This window comes from Diceros bicornis, chromosome 27 (assembly GCF_020826845.1).
Source record: "Diceros bicornis minor isolate mBicDic1 chromosome 27, mDicBic1.mat.cur, whole genome shotgun sequence".
Classification (NCBI taxonomy): domain Eukaryota; kingdom Metazoa; phylum Chordata; class Mammalia; order Perissodactyla; family Rhinocerotidae; genus Diceros; species Diceros bicornis.
Genome location: NC_080766.1, coordinates 32,625,361 through 32,642,247, shown reverse-complemented (window position 1 = coordinate 32,642,247; position 16,887 = coordinate 32,625,361). Strand labels below are relative to the sequence as shown.

The window sequence follows — 16,887 nt, the reverse complement described above, 5'->3', positions numbered from 1 at the left end:
GACAAGCAAGAAGGGATGGGGTGTGCCCTAACTGAAGGAGGATGGGGTTACTAGGACAGTGCTCCGGGGAAACTGAGCGTCCTGGAAACAAAGGAAAGTACCCAAGAGGAGAAGCCAGCCAGTGGAGCGGCCCTTGGGCAAGATGTGAGTCGGGGGCCAGCCTAGAAGAGGCCACCAAGGAAGCAGGGGGAGTGGCTTCTGGACCCTTCTCTGGTGATGGGGCAGTTCCAGGGAGAAATGCCCGATGGGGCTCGTCATAGAGGCTCTCAGCAGAGCTGACATTGGGTCTCGGCCTCTACTGTGCTTTAGGGAGGATGAGGGGCCCGGCGTGGTGGGTGTTTTTTCAGAGATTGAGAGAGGGCCCAAGTGAAGAGCCCTAATCACCAGCCCTTTGTTGTAGGTTATTTCAAAAGAACAAGCTCAAACAGGCCACTACCAACATTAAAGGCGCACCCACAGGCCACCAAGTGCACCCCTCCCTCCCCCCCACCCCACGCTCTCCCTGCATGTCTTCAAAGATGGTAATCTCTAAGGTTTGGAGGTTGGCCACACGAACTCCAATTACTGCCCTCGAAAGACAGAGGGGTGGAGGGGTGCAAGTCAGGGAGGACGCTGTTGCCATAACAAACATACGGGTCCTGGCTCTCCTGCTGAGCAAAGAGGCAGACAGGGCAGTACCGGAGGGTGGGGAGTGTGTGTGTGCACACTTGAATGTAGGTGTACGCATGTATGCATGGGTTTTGTGTGTGTGTGCACATGAGTGTGAACACATCCGTGTATGGGTATGAGAGTGTGCACCTGTGTAAATATGTGTGTTGTGTGCATGCCCACTTGTGTGTGAGCACAAGTGTCAGTGTGTATACGTACATGTCCATGAATGTGTGTGTACACTTAAGTCTGAGCACACATAGGTTTGTGTGTGCACATTGCGAGTGTGTGCACACATTCACGTGAGTGTGTGCATGTATGTGTGTACGCACGCGTATGGGGAAGAGCACATGTGTGAGCACATGTGTCAGTGTGTGTGCACATGCGCACGTGCACACACATACATCCAGAATATTGGGAATATTGGGACGGATGAGTCTCCCCTGGGCCTCATCAGGCCATGACAAACCCAGCACGAAGGTCAAAGGTCAGGCCTCTAACAAACATTAGGCCTAGACTGAGGGGCAGGAACTCAAAAGAGAGCCTGGGGGAGCCACTCCGGGTTGAGACAAAGATGGAAGTGAAGAACTGAACACACAGAGCAGAAGCCACCAGGATTCAAGGGAGGCACGAGCAGGACAGAGTGAGATGGAGGATCCCGGTGAAGACCCGACGGGAGGGGCTGAGCAAAGACTTGGAGCCAGACATGGCGGCCTGGGGAAGAGAGGAGAGCCAGGCCGGGCACCGGTTCTCCCGCTGACCTGCCCTAGGCAAGCCATTTCAACTCTCAAAGCTTCTGATTCCTCTTTGAAAAATGGTGTCACATGAGGGGCTACCTACGGCCCGTAGCAGGAGGAAATGTGAAAATGTACCTGCTGTCTTGGGGGCCCCTCCAGGCCAAACAACAGCCAGCAGAGAAGAAGCGAGAGGCTGTAGGTGAGGATCATAAAGTTACAGACTCCAAGACAAGTGAAGGGGAGACTCCAGAGAAGACTTAAAAGGGTGATTAATTTGGGGATAAGCAAACAGCATTGGGGTAATTAACGCTTAAGCAAACGGTCAGAGAGAAGGCGCCCCAGGGCGGAGGGAGGGGACGGGGAGGTGACCAAACTCATCCAGGATTAGGTCTGGGGGGAAAGCTTTGCCTGTGGAGATGGCCACGAGATGGATTTTAGTAATAAGCTAAGAATAAAGCGCCCAAGAAAAGCACATAACTCCCCAAGGCAATAGGCATTTTGCAGCGAACAAGAGGGGTTTTTTTGGTTAGGTTTTATCTTCAAAAGCACTGTATTAAAACCAAATGATTTGTTAATCTTTATTCCAGAAAGAACATAAAACTGGCTACCACAAAGCTTCCATCCCACTGCTAACCCTGACACTAGCCGTATTCATTCAGTTTCCCTTCCTTTATTCAACCAAGTCTTACCGTGTGCCCACGGGGCTCGGCGCTAGACTAGGTTGCAGCCTGTTTAGAAAACAGATATCAAACAAGTAAGTTATCATGTGAAAAGCATTTGAAAGCAAAGAAGAAGGTGCTGTGGGAGTCTATGATCGGGGGGCTAGCCTGGAGGGCCTCCTGGAGGAGGTGAGCCTGGAGCTGGGACCTGAAGGACGAGCAGATTCAGCCAGGCAAAGAAGGCAAGGACAGTACAAGTGGAGGACAGCTGTGGGGCCTTGAGCACACAGAACTCAGCCTCTGTGTAGAAAATGAATGAGGTGGACTCAGTAATAATTACAGCGAGCGTGGGCCCAGTACTTACTAAGTGTCTCAATGTTAAGCGCTTTACATGAATCAACTCATTTAATCCTGAACACAGACAGGAGCAATGGCTAATCCCTTATCCCTATCGTGTAGATGTGGAGAGAGAGTCACAAAAGCCTGAGTGACTTGCCCAATGCAGCTTTCACAAGGTAGAGCTGGCATGCGGATGCGGACAGTCCAGCTTTAGAATCAACGTGGCTGACCATGGCACATCCTGATCCACAAAGTTGTTGGGCTAGAACTTTGTAAAATCTCACATTTCCACTCATACTTTTTTTTTTTTTTGGTGAGGAAAATTGGCTCTGAGCTAATATCTGTTGCCAATCTTCCTCTTTTTGCTGAGGAAGATTGGCCCTGAGCTAACAGCTGTGCCCATCTTCCTCTATTTTGTATGTGGGATGCCGCCACAGCATGGCTTTGATGAGCAGTGTGTTGGTCCGAGCCCGGGATCTGAACTCGCGAACCCCGGGCCGCCGAAGCAGAGCTCAAGAACTCAATCACTATGCCACCGGGCCGGCCCCCACTCATATTTTTTTAAACCCAATTAAACACAAAACCTTTGATATATATAACCAGCACCTCCCGATACGTGCTCGCTCTCAGCAGAAGGCCCTGGGATCTCAAACAGCCCCTGCATGTGAGCAGAGTTTCTCCCTCTCATCTGCCTTCCCCTCCCTCCCCTCTCCAAGAGAAGCTCAAAGTTAAAAGAACTTCTTAATACCCCACCAGTACAGGGTGTGTCTGCTTCTTGTCAGCCCACAAGAACAAAGGAGGGTCCCCTCTCTTCCCCTGCATTCCTCCCAAGCGCAGAGGGCCCTTTCCCGATATTGATGAATGAATAAGGTCGTGGCCCTGGGAGCGGCGGGCGGCTGGACACACATCCAAGCACAGGCTCGGGCTCCCTTTGATCAGGAGTCTCTCCCTCGGAGTCCGGGGCGGGGGGTGGCCCTGGCCTGCCTCTTCCTGCTCAGGGAAGGCGGTATTGTGTTACACTGCTGTGTTTTGTCTGGATAGTTTGATTGGACTTTGTTATTTTGAATAAACAGATGAATCTCAAATTAGCCTCCCAGCAGAATCAGCATTCTTGATGATCGATGTTAAGAGTCAGTGCTCCATATACAATAGGCAAATCATCAGATCTGGGCATCTTGCTGGGTGAGCACGTTTAAGGAAAAGGAAAAAAACTCAGATTTTAAATGCGGAGCATCGCAGGCAAACCTAACATGGAGTGATGAAGAATTGAGACCATAGCTTACCTTGCACAACTTCACAACAGGCCTGTTGGAGCAACAGACACAAAGGCTATGGCAGGTCCAGTTTAAAATGAAGTTCTCTGCCCGCTAAGAGCATCTGTTTTCTAGAGGTTTAGTTTTCACTTTTTCTTTCCACTTGTAATATTTACATGATCTTTAAAGATTTGCTTCCTTTAAATGATATTTAAATAGTTCTGAGTAGATAATTAAATGCTTAGATTTAATACCACAGGAAATGAGGGCTCTGCCAAGCATTAAGTTGATGACAACACAACATTATAGTTTCTGCCTAATCAGGAATTGTGCTTTTAAAGCATCCTCCAACACAGAACCAAAAGCCCTTTAAATCATTGTATATCTGTAGCCACCAAAATTCGTCCTAAATCCTTTTGGATGATCTAATCTGTTTGCTCAGAAATCTTCCCACGAGGGACTCCAGGGCGTCTCTGAAATCTATACTCTCTTATTCATCTGAAAAAATCTAACCTCAAAATAATTTAAGAAATTCATTCCACCTTTGGAGCATAAAAGAGAAAATTCTCCACTGGAAAGGGGCTACAGTAAAATGTATACCAGCAGTGAGCCAGATTACAGATGCTAAAAACGAGTGGTAGAGAATCTTTGAAAGTCAAGACACAAGTTCAAGCCACCCAAGAATATATTCTAAACAAACATTTTCATATGATGTCTCAATCACCTGTCCCCATGCACTGACACTCATTAACACGATTTCTAGAGAGAGAAACAAAGACGCCCTCCTAACTCGTATTACCTATCTTTCCAACCTTCCCTAACTTTAGAAGATCCGAGCCTTTGTCATTATTGGCTTATGAATATATTTCCAAGGAGCGACAAAGGAGATGCTGGGGATCAGAGGAAGAAAAAGCACACCGTCTTTGCTATCAAAACATCATTAAATTCATTCCTTTGACATTCTGACAGTAATTGCACTGAGAGGGATTGGATTTTGTTAAAATTGCTTTAAAAGGGTTGTTGAGAATTTCCTGCGGGAGAGACCAGTGAGTGATGCACAGCTTTCACTCATTTTCCCTTTGTTGTCCTCGAAATCCCGCGAAGCTCGGCGCACATCTGATTTTTGACAGCACGAAGCCCTTGTCATAACACCCTGGGTCCCTCAGAAAGCTCTGCCCCCTGGTTCTATTTTCCACTGTGACCAGCAGAGTCGGTAACCCAAGCTGATTCACTCTCGAGGTTTCTGCCTTTGTCACCTTGATAAACAAAGACAGAACCAGGGACACTTACAGCATCATTTTCCTAATAATGGCAGAGCTGTGACACAGCAGGCTACACAAGGGTATTGTAGGAAAGAGCCAAAAATAGTGTTCTTGGCTGAAAACTTCTGAATGTTCCCTTCCTTGCTGATCAAAACTCAAAGAGTTCTGATGAAGCGTGATTTCATGACAACGTGCGTGACTAAAAACATGTCCATGAAGAGGCTGTCTACCTCAGCAAGTAAATGACCCACCTGGGTGGTGCCTGGCCGAGGCTGGCGCTGAGAAAGCCCTGGGCCAGGGGACGTCCCCTGAAGAGTCCCTAGGTTTGGGCATGACAGGGAAGGGCATTCCAACACCAATCCCATTAGGAAGGACATGGCACTTGTCACCTCGAAAGCCCACAAGTTTTATTAATTAAAGGCCTAGCCGCTTTCTTCACTGATCAGAATATGAATGGTTTTCAAACTGACAAAAGGTACAATTAGAAGTTGAATTTTTGTTAAACACAGAGTTGTCATATGACTGAGCAAATCCACTCCTAAGAGTAGAATTCTCCAGAAGTAAAAACATATGTTCACACGATAACTTGTCTATGAATGTTCGTAGCAGCATTATTCACAATAGCCAAAAGGTGGAAACAACCCACATGTCCATCAGTGGATGAATGGATAAACAAAATGTGGTCTGTCCATACAATGGAATATTACTCAGTCATAAAAAGGAAAAAAGTACTGATAGATGCTAGAACAGGGATAAATCTTGAAAACATTATGCTAAGTAAAAGAAGCCAATCATAAAAGATCACATATTGTTTGTTTCCATTTATAGGAAATGTCCAGAACAGGCAAATCCACAGAGACAGAAAGTAGATTAGTGGTTGCCAGGGGCTGTTGGGAGAGGAGAATGAGGAGTGACTGCTAATGGGCACAGAGTTTCTTTTTTGGAGTGATAAAAATATTCTAAAATTACATAGTGGTGACAGTTGCACAACTCTGTGAATATACTAAAGCAACTGAATTGTACACTTTAAATTGGCGAATTTTATGGTACGTGAATTTTATCTCAATAAAAAAAATTTAAACATGTGTGTGTATATCTGTATATATACCCACATATTTTGTGCTTTGATCTTGCTTTTTAAAATGAGAATCAATTAAACATGAGCCCTAAATTTTCTCAACAACCCAGAATAATTATTGATTGTAATTCCATGAAAGAAAAACTATGCATTTATTAGTGAAGTCGACAATTTCTTGGGGGGAAAAGAGAGCTTTTATTTTATTGTCTTGTGTTTATTTTATTTTAGTATAGCACTAAAAGTAGGCACCCACCACCGATGGCGACATTGCTAAGAATGCTATTTCCATTCACTTTCCTCGTAGAGCTCCTCCACAGGAGGGAACAGGCTGTTAAAAAGAAAAGCTTGATTTTCATAATTATTTGCAAGGTTGGTTTGGCTTGTGGGGAACACCCCTCAGTTTCAAGGGTAAGTGCACAATGTGAATGGTGATCCAATTCAGTCGAATAAAACAGCTATTGAACAACTACCACACGTGAAGCAAACACAATGAGAGCGCCATCGCTAGCGCCAGCTGAAAACCAGTCTCGTGCCATCTTAGCACTGATGTTTCTTTCAGAGACCTGAACAACTGGTCTCGTTACTGTGCAAACAAGAAGAGCAGCCACACTTACATGGCCCTTGCTCTACACCAAACACTGTTCCAAGCTCTTTCCATATGTTAGCTCCTTCACCCTGACACCAACCTCGAGTTGAGTATCATTATTATTCCCGTTTTACAGAAGAGACTGAGGTTCAGAGTGGTTAAGTAACTTGCCCAGGGTCACACAACTATTAAAGGACAGAGCCAGGATGCAAAGCCAGGCACTCTGGCTTCAGACACGGCCCTCGGAACCCCACACTGGCATTAACCCAACTCACAAAACATTCCACGGAACAAAAAGGTAGAATTGTAAAACACGCTGCAATGACTCGGCCTCGCTTGGGGTGCGCTGAAGCACCGTGTCGGCGACCATCAGCGGGGCATGGCCCTTACCTGTGGACCACCCCGGCCCGGTGCAGATGCTCCACCGCAGAGATCAGCTGCCTGATGTATCGGCGGGCTTCGGGTTCCTCCAGCCGCTTCTTCTCGTAGATCTTGTGCATGAGGTTGCCCCCGGGACACAGCTCCATGACCAGATAGTAACTGTTCTCCGTCTCTAAGATATCGAGGAGCTGGGTGATGTTGGGGTGGCGGATCATCTGCTGGATCTGCCCCTCTCGCCGAAGGTTCTTGGTGACATACGTGTCTTTTTTGGCTCTCTTCTTGTCGATGACTTTTATGGCCACCTAACGAGACACCAAGAACACGCCTGTCGTCAGACGCTGCAGGCAAAGGTCACTCCCTGACTATTCACAAGAACTCTAGGGAAATATATAGCTACTTCTCTGCACAAGGAGAAAAACCTTATCTAAAAGAGCATCAAGGGAAAAAAAAGGAGAATGTAACATCAGCAAAGATCAAAAGATTCAATTATTAAGGAAGAGAAAGAAATTTACTTAAGCAAACTTGAATGGCTGACTGGAAGGCTCAGTGAAGGGTCAATGTCAAACACGGTTCTCCAAAGGGTGAAATGATGCCCAGTGATGGGGCACCCCCGTCCTTCCTCTAGGCCCCTTCTCTGCCCTGCCCCAGGCCCTCAGGCCAGGCTGCCTCTGGCCTCCACTGTTGACCTCTTTCCCTTGGTGAATTACCATGAAGGTTACCTCTTGGCCCTATGTCAGGACCCAACCTGTTGCTGCTCCAGGGTCACGTCTCAAATACCCACAGGATGCTCCTCCTGGGTCATTTCCCCCATAGTCAACATGTCACAGCTTTGCTTGAAGGTAGGGTGAGAGGGAGGAAGGGAGAGAGAGAAGAAAAAGGGAAGGACAGAAGGATGGAGGGGAAGGGAAGAATGTCTTTTCCCAATCTGCACCCCTTTCCAACTCTCCCCTTCCCTTTGGTGGCAGTCACCTCTCCAGTCACCAGGTCCTAAAACACCCCACTGCTTTTGCCCTCTTCTTTTCTTACATCTTCACTCCTCTCTCTAATGTGACCAGCCATTGACATCATGTCGATTCCTTCTACTAACTGCCTCTCTCATCTTTCCCTTCTCTCTGTTCACAACGCCACCAGTGAGGTTCATATAGGACCTTGCCTCCTAGTGACCAGACGTGCTGTCTCTAAGTGAGACTCGAGCAACCCAAGGGACATCCTCATCCAAGGCTACCGAGCCACCTGGGTGCAGGACGAAAACAGCGGACCTTCCATTTCTATTTATTTCCTTCTTTTGTACCTATATTTTGTAACTGTTTCATAATGCACTCAATATATTAATACAGAGGTGTGATAAAGAGCAATAAATAAATGATTGATAGAAGACAGTTGATGGACAGATAGATGTTTGCAATGAGAGGCTCAAATGTTATTTTCTTGACATAGAGTTTGTGATTAAAAAAAATCTGGCCACCGCTAGCCTGGACTATGACATCAATGTCCTACCTCTTTTCTCTCATGCTCATCCTGGCCCCTTGAAGTCACTCTATGGTCTGCCTCAAAATCAAGGGGTCTGGAACTCTGATTTCTTGCTTAAAGCTCTTCAGGGACTCCCGCTGCCCACAGGGCAAGGTCCAGACTCCTGGCCCAGCACTCGAGCTTCAGACGATAACTCAAGTCTCATCTCCCTTCTAGAGAGTGCCTTTAACTTTCCTTCCTTGGGCTTCCACCACACTTATCATCTGTGACACCACTGAGAGCACCTATCCCTTAACACAGGGACTGTGCCCTTCTTCACCACACATAGTACTGTATAAACAATAAGTGACCAATAGGTTACTAACTGAGTAAATCATTGAACCTATTTTTTTTTTTTTACCAGTGAAGTAAAAATAGCTATAAACAGCTTAATCTATTATCTCTTCTGGAGAACAGTCTCTTTTTATTTAATTTTAATTTTTTACTTGAGATATAATTGACATGCAACATTGTACTAGTTTTAGGTGTACAACAGAATGATTTGATATATGTGTATATTGTGAAATGATTATCACAATAAGTTTAGTTACCATCCAACACCACACATAGTTACAAATTTGAGTGTGATGAGAACTTTTAAGATTTTCTGTCTTAGCAAATTGCAAATATATCATACAGTGTTGTTAACTGTAGTCACCGTGTTGTACATTACATCCCCAGACTTATTTATCTTATAACTGGAAGTTTGTACCTTTTGACCCCCTTCACCCTTTTTTATGGGGATCTTCAGACCCTTAATTCAAAGATATGACTAACAGGAGATAACTAGCCAACAGGAGCAGACAAGCTGGGGGCCTGTCAACCTGAGACTGATGCTGTCTGCCCACAGAAGTGAACGTTACACTCTGTGGTTTGGCCCCAACTAGTTCAGTAGTGCTAGACTAAAAGCTTTAAAAACTGTACTCCTTCATGACAAAAGAAAAAATATGTATATAATATACATATTATATTCACATATATACAATATACATGTACATACATATATCTGTCCATCATCTGTGGGGGAGGGGAGAAAGAGGGATGCTGAAAAGTACAATTAGATTGTCTTTGCTTGAGTCTGTGTTGCAATATTTTAAAAATTACACTGTTTGGCAGTGAAATTCTTAAAAGTAGCATGAATAAACAACAGTTGAAAAGCCCAACAGTAATACGGTCTGCCTTTTTGAACAGAGCACACAGTTATCATCAGGATAATTTATTTAGTGCTTTAATTGCCTGTGGTAAGTTATATAATGGCCACCTAAAGACATTACATCCTAATCCTTGGAACGTGTGAATGAGACCATATTTGGAAATGTGTAGGATTTTAAGATGAGAGTAATCTGCATTATCCAGATGAACCCTAAATGTTATCATGTGTCCTTATAAAACAGAGGCAGTGGGAGATTTCACACAAATACACAGAGGAGGAGGCCGTGAGAAGAAGGAGGTGGAGAGGGCAGTGATGGGCCCCAAACCAAGGAACTCCACAGCCACCAGAAGCTGGAAGAGGCAAAGGATGGAGTTCCCTTAGAGACTTTGGAGGGAACACAGCTCTGTCAACACCTTTATTTTGGTCCAATGAAATTGATTTGCACTTATGGCCTCTAGAACTGTGAGAGAATAAATTTCTGTTGTTTTAAGCCACCAAGTTTGTGGTAATTCATTACAGCAGCCACAGGAAACTAACACACCAGGTGCGTGCCCCACCATCACTTGGTATCTTGGTTCCCACGTGCTACTGGTTCTGAGAGGCCCTCTGTGAAAACCCTGAAACCTTAAGGTACCTCACCGGGAGAAGGTTCCTGTTAAGCCCCCTCTCCATTTCCAAATACCAGCCAGTCACCAGGCTTGTTGTTTTCATTCACCCCTACACTTATAAGCTCTGCATTGATAATATTGAAAATGAAATGCCATTCTTGATTACCCAAAACCATTGAATCAACTTCATCTGTAACAACTGAAATGGGAAAAACTGAATGGGAAATTAAGGAAAAAGCAATCAATGATCAGCAAAGGGAGACATTTAATTTAATTTGACGGTAATCAGAGATTTGCAGGCAGAGTAGCTCTAACCCTGATTCTACTGGGGTGAAGCCCAGCACAATGATGGGTGTCTAGCTGAAATGATAAACTGCTTTGGCCAGGAAAGTTTTAAAAGTAAAATTAAATCTTCACAGATTCACTGAGGACCGGGTCCAAGAACCAGATTGGAACTCCCACCAATTCGGTCCTTGAGCGTGTTTTGGAAAAGAGGGGGTCACAGGGGAGTGTCTAAGCCTAGATGTCATCCTGAGCACATCAAGAAAAATAGTTTTCTTGAAAAAGGTCAATAAAATGAAGACGCAGCTCTTCAACAGGTCCAAGGTGCAAAGCCTCCCAAAATTTTACAAAGGAATCCATTTTCAAAGACTGCTTCATATTTCCAAGAGAAGTAGCAAAGTCTTGTGGTGGTGGGAAATTAGAGAGAGAATAACACAGCTCCAGTGTACCACAGCACAGTTGAAACAAATTATTCCTCAACTTCTCTCGTTAATTAAGAAACTGCATTTCTCGAAATACAGCAACTCCCACTCTCCTCCCCACTCCACGCCACTCCCGCCAAAAATAATGCCTATCGATGATGGATAAAATCAGCAAACTAATTTTTAAATAGCTAAGCTCATAAGAAAGAAAAGAAAATTCCCCAAGGCCAAAAAACAAGTAGAAGTAAGATGATTAAATGGCAGCTATAGGGGTGGAAGAATAGAAGATACAGGAAAGAAGAGGTGACTCCAGGCGAGGAGACCCCGAGGAAGGGGAAGGAAGAGGTGGAGGAGGCTGCTCTGCCCTCCAACATGGGAAAGGAGGAGAACGGAAGCCCGTGGATCCCAGTTCATCCGGAGTGGGGCCAGCTGCAGAAAGGAAGTCACGCTTAATGGCCCCTGTTATGTATCAGAAGAAAAACATCCAACACAGAATTTCACTTAGAATGAGAGATGCACAAAAGCATATGGTCCCCGTCATGCTACACACTTCCATAAACAACTGGTACCTAAGATAACGTACATAAAGCACTTAGTACGACGTCTGGCGCATGGTAAGTACTCCTTAAATTGACGCTCTCATCATCAACATTTTACTTTACTGAAGCGACTTGTAAAGAGGGTGAAAAAGCATTCAAGCTTAATTCAGCTAATTATTCAGCTTAATTCAGAAAAAACGTGCATTTCCTTGACCCACAGTTCTAGCATATTAAAAAAGAAGCCTGAACCACATTTCAGTGTTTCGAACTCTCTGGGATAGAGCTGCTTTTAAATCCCAAGTCAGTGGTTTAATATCAGCCTAGTCTCTCATCTTCTTTAAATATTGACTTAGTTGAGACTGTCTACACAGGATCAGAGTTAACAGGATTTAAAATTCATCCCTTCATCCTCGATCACCCTTCACTGCCTTTATTATTCGTTACTCTGAAACACATCAAGAATTTGTTGATGTATCCAATCTCTGAAATGAAAAGGCAGCTGTAAAACAGATCTTCCATACGACTGAGAGGAAGAAAAAACTACTGATCAAAGAGACTACTCTAATATCACAGAAACATACATATATGGTTTACCCATTATACAATGTATGCTGTGTTTTCAAAAGCTCATAGTCTTTCTTTAATCAAAGGGCTTTCAGACCATAATGTTTTAAAGAATCAGAATGCACAGGGAATAAGAGGCCCTGATCAACTGAATTTTCCTTTTACACGGAAATTAGCCAAAAAAGAGCTTTCTTTCCAAAAGACTTTGGTTTCTTAATAAATACTGTATGTTAAACTCAAATGAATCTTTTTTTCTTCTTGAAGCATTTGAGCACCTAAAATATACTCAACACTATTCTACATGCCAAGCGTACACTATGAAAGAGACACAGATCTTCAGGCCCCTTTGTGGGGATAACTGAGATTCTTTATAGTGGTTCACGATTACTATCCATTATGGACTGAACTGTATCCCCCACAAATTCATGTGTTGAAGCCCTAACCCCCAGTGTGCCTGTATTTGGTCATGGGGCACTTGCTATGTCCTCACATAGGCTTCCCTCTGTACATGTGGAGAGAGAGATCACTGGTGTCTCTTCCTCTTCTTATGTGGACACCAATCATATCAGATTAGGTCCCACCTTCATGATCTCATTTAACCTTAATTATCTCCTAAAGGTCTGAAGATCCATGTCTCTTTCATAGTGTACACTTGGCATGTAGAACAGTGTTGAGTATATTTTACGCGCTTAAATGTTTGCTGAAGGAGAAAATATTCATTTGAGTTTAACAGACAGTATTTATTAAGAAACCAAAGTGTTCTGGAAAGAAAGCTCTTTTTTGGCTAATTTCCATGTAAAAAGAAAATTCAATTGATCATGGCCTCCTATTCCCTGTGCATTCTGATTATTTAAAAAATTACGGTCTAAAAGCCCAGTGTCAGGAACAGAGAAGAAGCTCAGCAAACATGTACTGGACTAATGACACAGCCAATGCACGTGCAAGTTCAGGACGGAAGAAGGAAGAGAGAGAGGGAGGATCGATGGACGGCTGCAGCCCTCCCCAACTACGTATGTCTTGTGGATTCCGCTTTGGCTTGGATAGAGGCCGGACAATGTACACTAAATGCTCATACTAGAATATAGATACAAGGACCTGAACAAAGTGTATCCCTGATGACTCTCTCTGGGAGAGTCAGAGCAGAGAGAGGAATTTAAGATCAATGCCAAGCTAAAGGTGGTATAGACGATCATCCACAGTCACCACGTGTGGACTGGAACCCTCCAGCCAGCCTGCTGCAGAAAGCAGCTTCTCGCTCCTAAGCGTCTGGCTGCGAGTTGGAAGAAGCCACTAGGGAGAAGGGGTGCTGGAGAGAACATGACCATGATCATGACCAGGACCAGCGACACAGCATGTTGTCTGGGGACCCTGGCGTTCCATCACAGAAGAACCCGCATTCTTCACCAGCCACCTCCTCGTGCCCCCCTAGTCCCTCTCACCCCAAAGTCCAATTCTGGGCTGTGCCCCTGCTGGGCACCCTTTCTCCCTCCCAAACTTGTCTGAACCACCTGTTACCTTCTCCAGAGCTGCTAATCTATGGGGACAGGAAAGCTCGCCAAAAGCGAGGACCAACCAAACGCACCCAGAATCCCCGTTTCTCCCAGAGGAAGGCGGAAGTCCTGACGATGCCTGCAGACCCCATCATGCAGCCGGCTCCCCTCATCTCCTTCTGGTCTCCCTCTCCTTCCTTCCGCTCACCCGCTGGCCTCCTCGAAGCTCCTCAGTGTGACAGGTGTATTCCCACCCGGGGGCCTTGGCTCACTCCCTCCCTTTCAAGACTTTGCTGAAATGGCACCTCTCAGAGAAGCTTCCCTGACCCACCTACTCACAGCTACACGCACCCGGCACTCACAACCCCCTTTCTCCAGTCTATTTTTCCCCCTAGTGTTTATCACCTCTTAAATCCTACAGAACTCATCAACTGAGTGTGGAATCTGTCTGACCCACGGAAGCTCCAGAAGGGAAGGGATGTTCTTCTGTCTCCTTCACTGTCATACTCTCAGTGTCCAGAAGAGCCTCTGGCATATAGACAGCACTCAATAAATATTTCTCAAATGAATAAATGAATGAATGAATGCAAGTACAGTTGGGAGAAAAAGATTCTAACTATATCAGAACCTGAGATGGACTGAATTGTGTCCCCTCCCAAATTCATATGCTAAAGCCCTAATCCACAATGTGACTATTTGGAGACAGGGCCTTGCAAGAGATGATTAAGGTTAAATGAGGTCATAAGGGTGTGGCCCTAATCCACTAGGGCTGGTGTCCTTATAAGAAGAGGAAGAGACACCAGGGATCCGCTCACACAGAGAAAAGGCCACGTGAGGACACAGGAAGAAGATGGCCATCTGCAAGCCAGGGAGAGAGGCCTCAGGAGACACCAAACCTGCCGACACCTTGATCTTGGACTTTCAGCCTCCAGAACGGTGAGACAATAAATTTCTACTGTTTAAGACCCCCCACCCTCCCATCTGTGGTATTTTGTTATGGCAGCCCTAGCAAACTAACACAGAACCTTTATGAAAGTTATTAGTAATGACAGAATGGCTTGCTTTGCAAATCTCATTATAAAATAAAACCTGGGTGACAATGCTGGATGAAATGAAGGGAGCAGGGGTGAGCTGGGGGGCACGACCCAAAACCCAGGAAGAAAATGACAAGGGGCCGAGGGCTCTGAGGCCCCAGGCTCCAGCCCGAGCCTGAATTCAGTGTAACAGAGCTGAAAACTGTGGTGATTAGCAGGACCCAGTGGGAAGTTTTGAAAATAAATTGGTTTCACGCCTTCTTCCCAAGAAACGATATGTGTAAATGCATCCGGGTGGAACGTGCTCCTGTGTGGAGGATACGTATTTAACAGAAAGCAGAAAATATCTTTTGCAGGCTTTATAATTAATTTCAGGGTTGCTCTGATTCACAGAGAGACGAGGCTAGACGGCAAACACACATCGCTGTCTTTTACAGGGCCCATTAATTGCTGCTATTTATGTAGCAGAGCGAAACAGCTCGTGACCCCTGGCTCCCCGCCGGCCACACTCCCGCTGCTGCCCGTGAAAATCTGTCTTTTTGTAAATGAGGGGAAAAAGTCTCCTTCCCCAGTTTAAACAACAGAGCTTATTAGGACTGATCCTGGCGAGGATAACAGAACCCAGTGCAGAGTAAAGGCAAAGAGTTCAGCTCTAGTTGAAGAAAACATGAGGTCAGCTGACAATGCTGGGCTGGGAGACCCTCCCATGCCCACCCCATGGAGCTCTGAGACCCCCCTCACAGGGCTTCTCTGAGCCCTGACTCAGCTCCGACTCAGAAAGCAAATCACGTCCTAACACCCTGGAAACATCCCGCTGGTGGGAAATCAGACACTGGTTCCTGCGAAGGAGGAAAAATGCAAACAGAGAATTGTGGGAGAGCAAGGTAGAACGGCCGGGCTGCACATAAAGGGCAGCGGTGTGCAATTGTTGGAATTCTTATCAAAAGCCCGTCTACTTAGTTAAAATATGCATGCTTCCTTTATCATCAAAATGCATTTATTATCCACAAGGATAAAAGTAACCCCAAATTCCCTGCCCAGTCGAAATTCATCCAAACTCAGGAATCTCAAGGGGAGATGAGGTGCAAGTTAAAACGGGTAATGCTAAAATCATTTCTCTTTGGTTTTGGAAAAGAGTCAAAAAGGCCCAGCTCGGTAACAGATGACAAGTTTTTTGAGACCGTGGGTAATTCATCTTGGTGATCCCCACAATGCTCGGCTTCTGAAGCGCCAAATAAATTGAATTGATAAATACATTGGTTAAAAAACTCAACACCCAATTGTCTCAAATACTCTTCAACTCCGATCTCCCAGCAGCTCCTTACTGCTCCATTCTCTTCCAGTTTGGCCCTATTTTTAAGTACCCAGAATGTAACCTGGTGACAATACAGAGGAAGTCTCAAATGACATCTCTAAAAGCACATAGAGCCATGGAATCCTAAAGATAATGGGTTGGTTAGGCATGACTACCCCTGGCCAGCCATCACTGTCAACTCACTGAGAACAGCAGCTCCCCACTGCCCATTGGACACCCCATGTGGACAGCCTCTGCCCTAGCCCTCCCAACCCAGCCTCTCCATGATCATATTTGTCACGGTCCCCCCCGCTAAGAAAATCGGTCTCTGTGCTCCTGTCACGGAGGCCATCACCATCCCCACCTGTTGCCTGAGCAGTTGCTCCCTTCCCTCTTCCTCTCCGGGCAACCAGTCACCAAGGTTCTTCCGGAAGGTTCCTTCCTTGCCACCGCCATTGCTGCTGGCCAGTCTCCTAAACACTTCCCAGCACTCCCTCAAGTCTCCCTCCTTCTCCCTCTCGACACTGAGGCATCACAGTTTTCATTCTAAGGATGATTATGATCATCCTCTGTACTCAGAAACCTTTAAAAGAAACTCAATTCCTTGATGAGGAATTAAAAATCCTTAGTGATCTGGCACCAGCCTCCTTTATCTCCCCTCTGCTTTATTTTCTTTTTAAACAAAATTTTCCGTCGACTAGCTTACATTCTATCAACTTTCATTTAGCCCAATTGCTTTTAGGCAAATAAAGTTTTCATTCTTTTTTTTTTTCTTTTGGTGAGGAAGATTGGCCCTGAGCTAACATCTATGCCAACCCTCCTCTAGTTTGTATGTGGGACGCCACCACAGCATGGCTTGACAAGCGGTGTGTAGGTCCGCACCCAGGATCCAAACCCGTGAACGCTGGGCCGCTGAAGCAGAGTATGTGAACTTAACCACTAAGCCGCCCAGCCGGCCCCAAAGCTTTCATTCTTTTAATGCTTTTTCCTAATATTCATAGTGAGACATATAATCCTTAAGCTTTTGTTTGTCTTTTCAAAAAATTTTT

The 16,887-nt window shown here is 45.3% G+C and overlaps 1 protein-coding gene across 2 annotated transcripts in view; it reads right to left on the bottom strand.

The window, feature by feature from the left end:
- Positions 1 to 16,887, bottom strand: part of HUNK (hormonally up-regulated Neu-associated kinase) — a 103,244-nt gene that overhangs the window by 55,891 nt on the left and 30,466 nt on the right. For both annotated transcript variants that reach the window (XM_058523009.1, XM_058523010.1), the window contains exon 2: positions 6,953 to 7,245. In XM_058523009.1, coding sequence (XP_058378992.1) covers positions 6,953 to 7,245 — 293 coding nt within the window. The remainder of the gene's footprint in view (positions 1 to 6,952; positions 7,246 to 16,887) is intronic.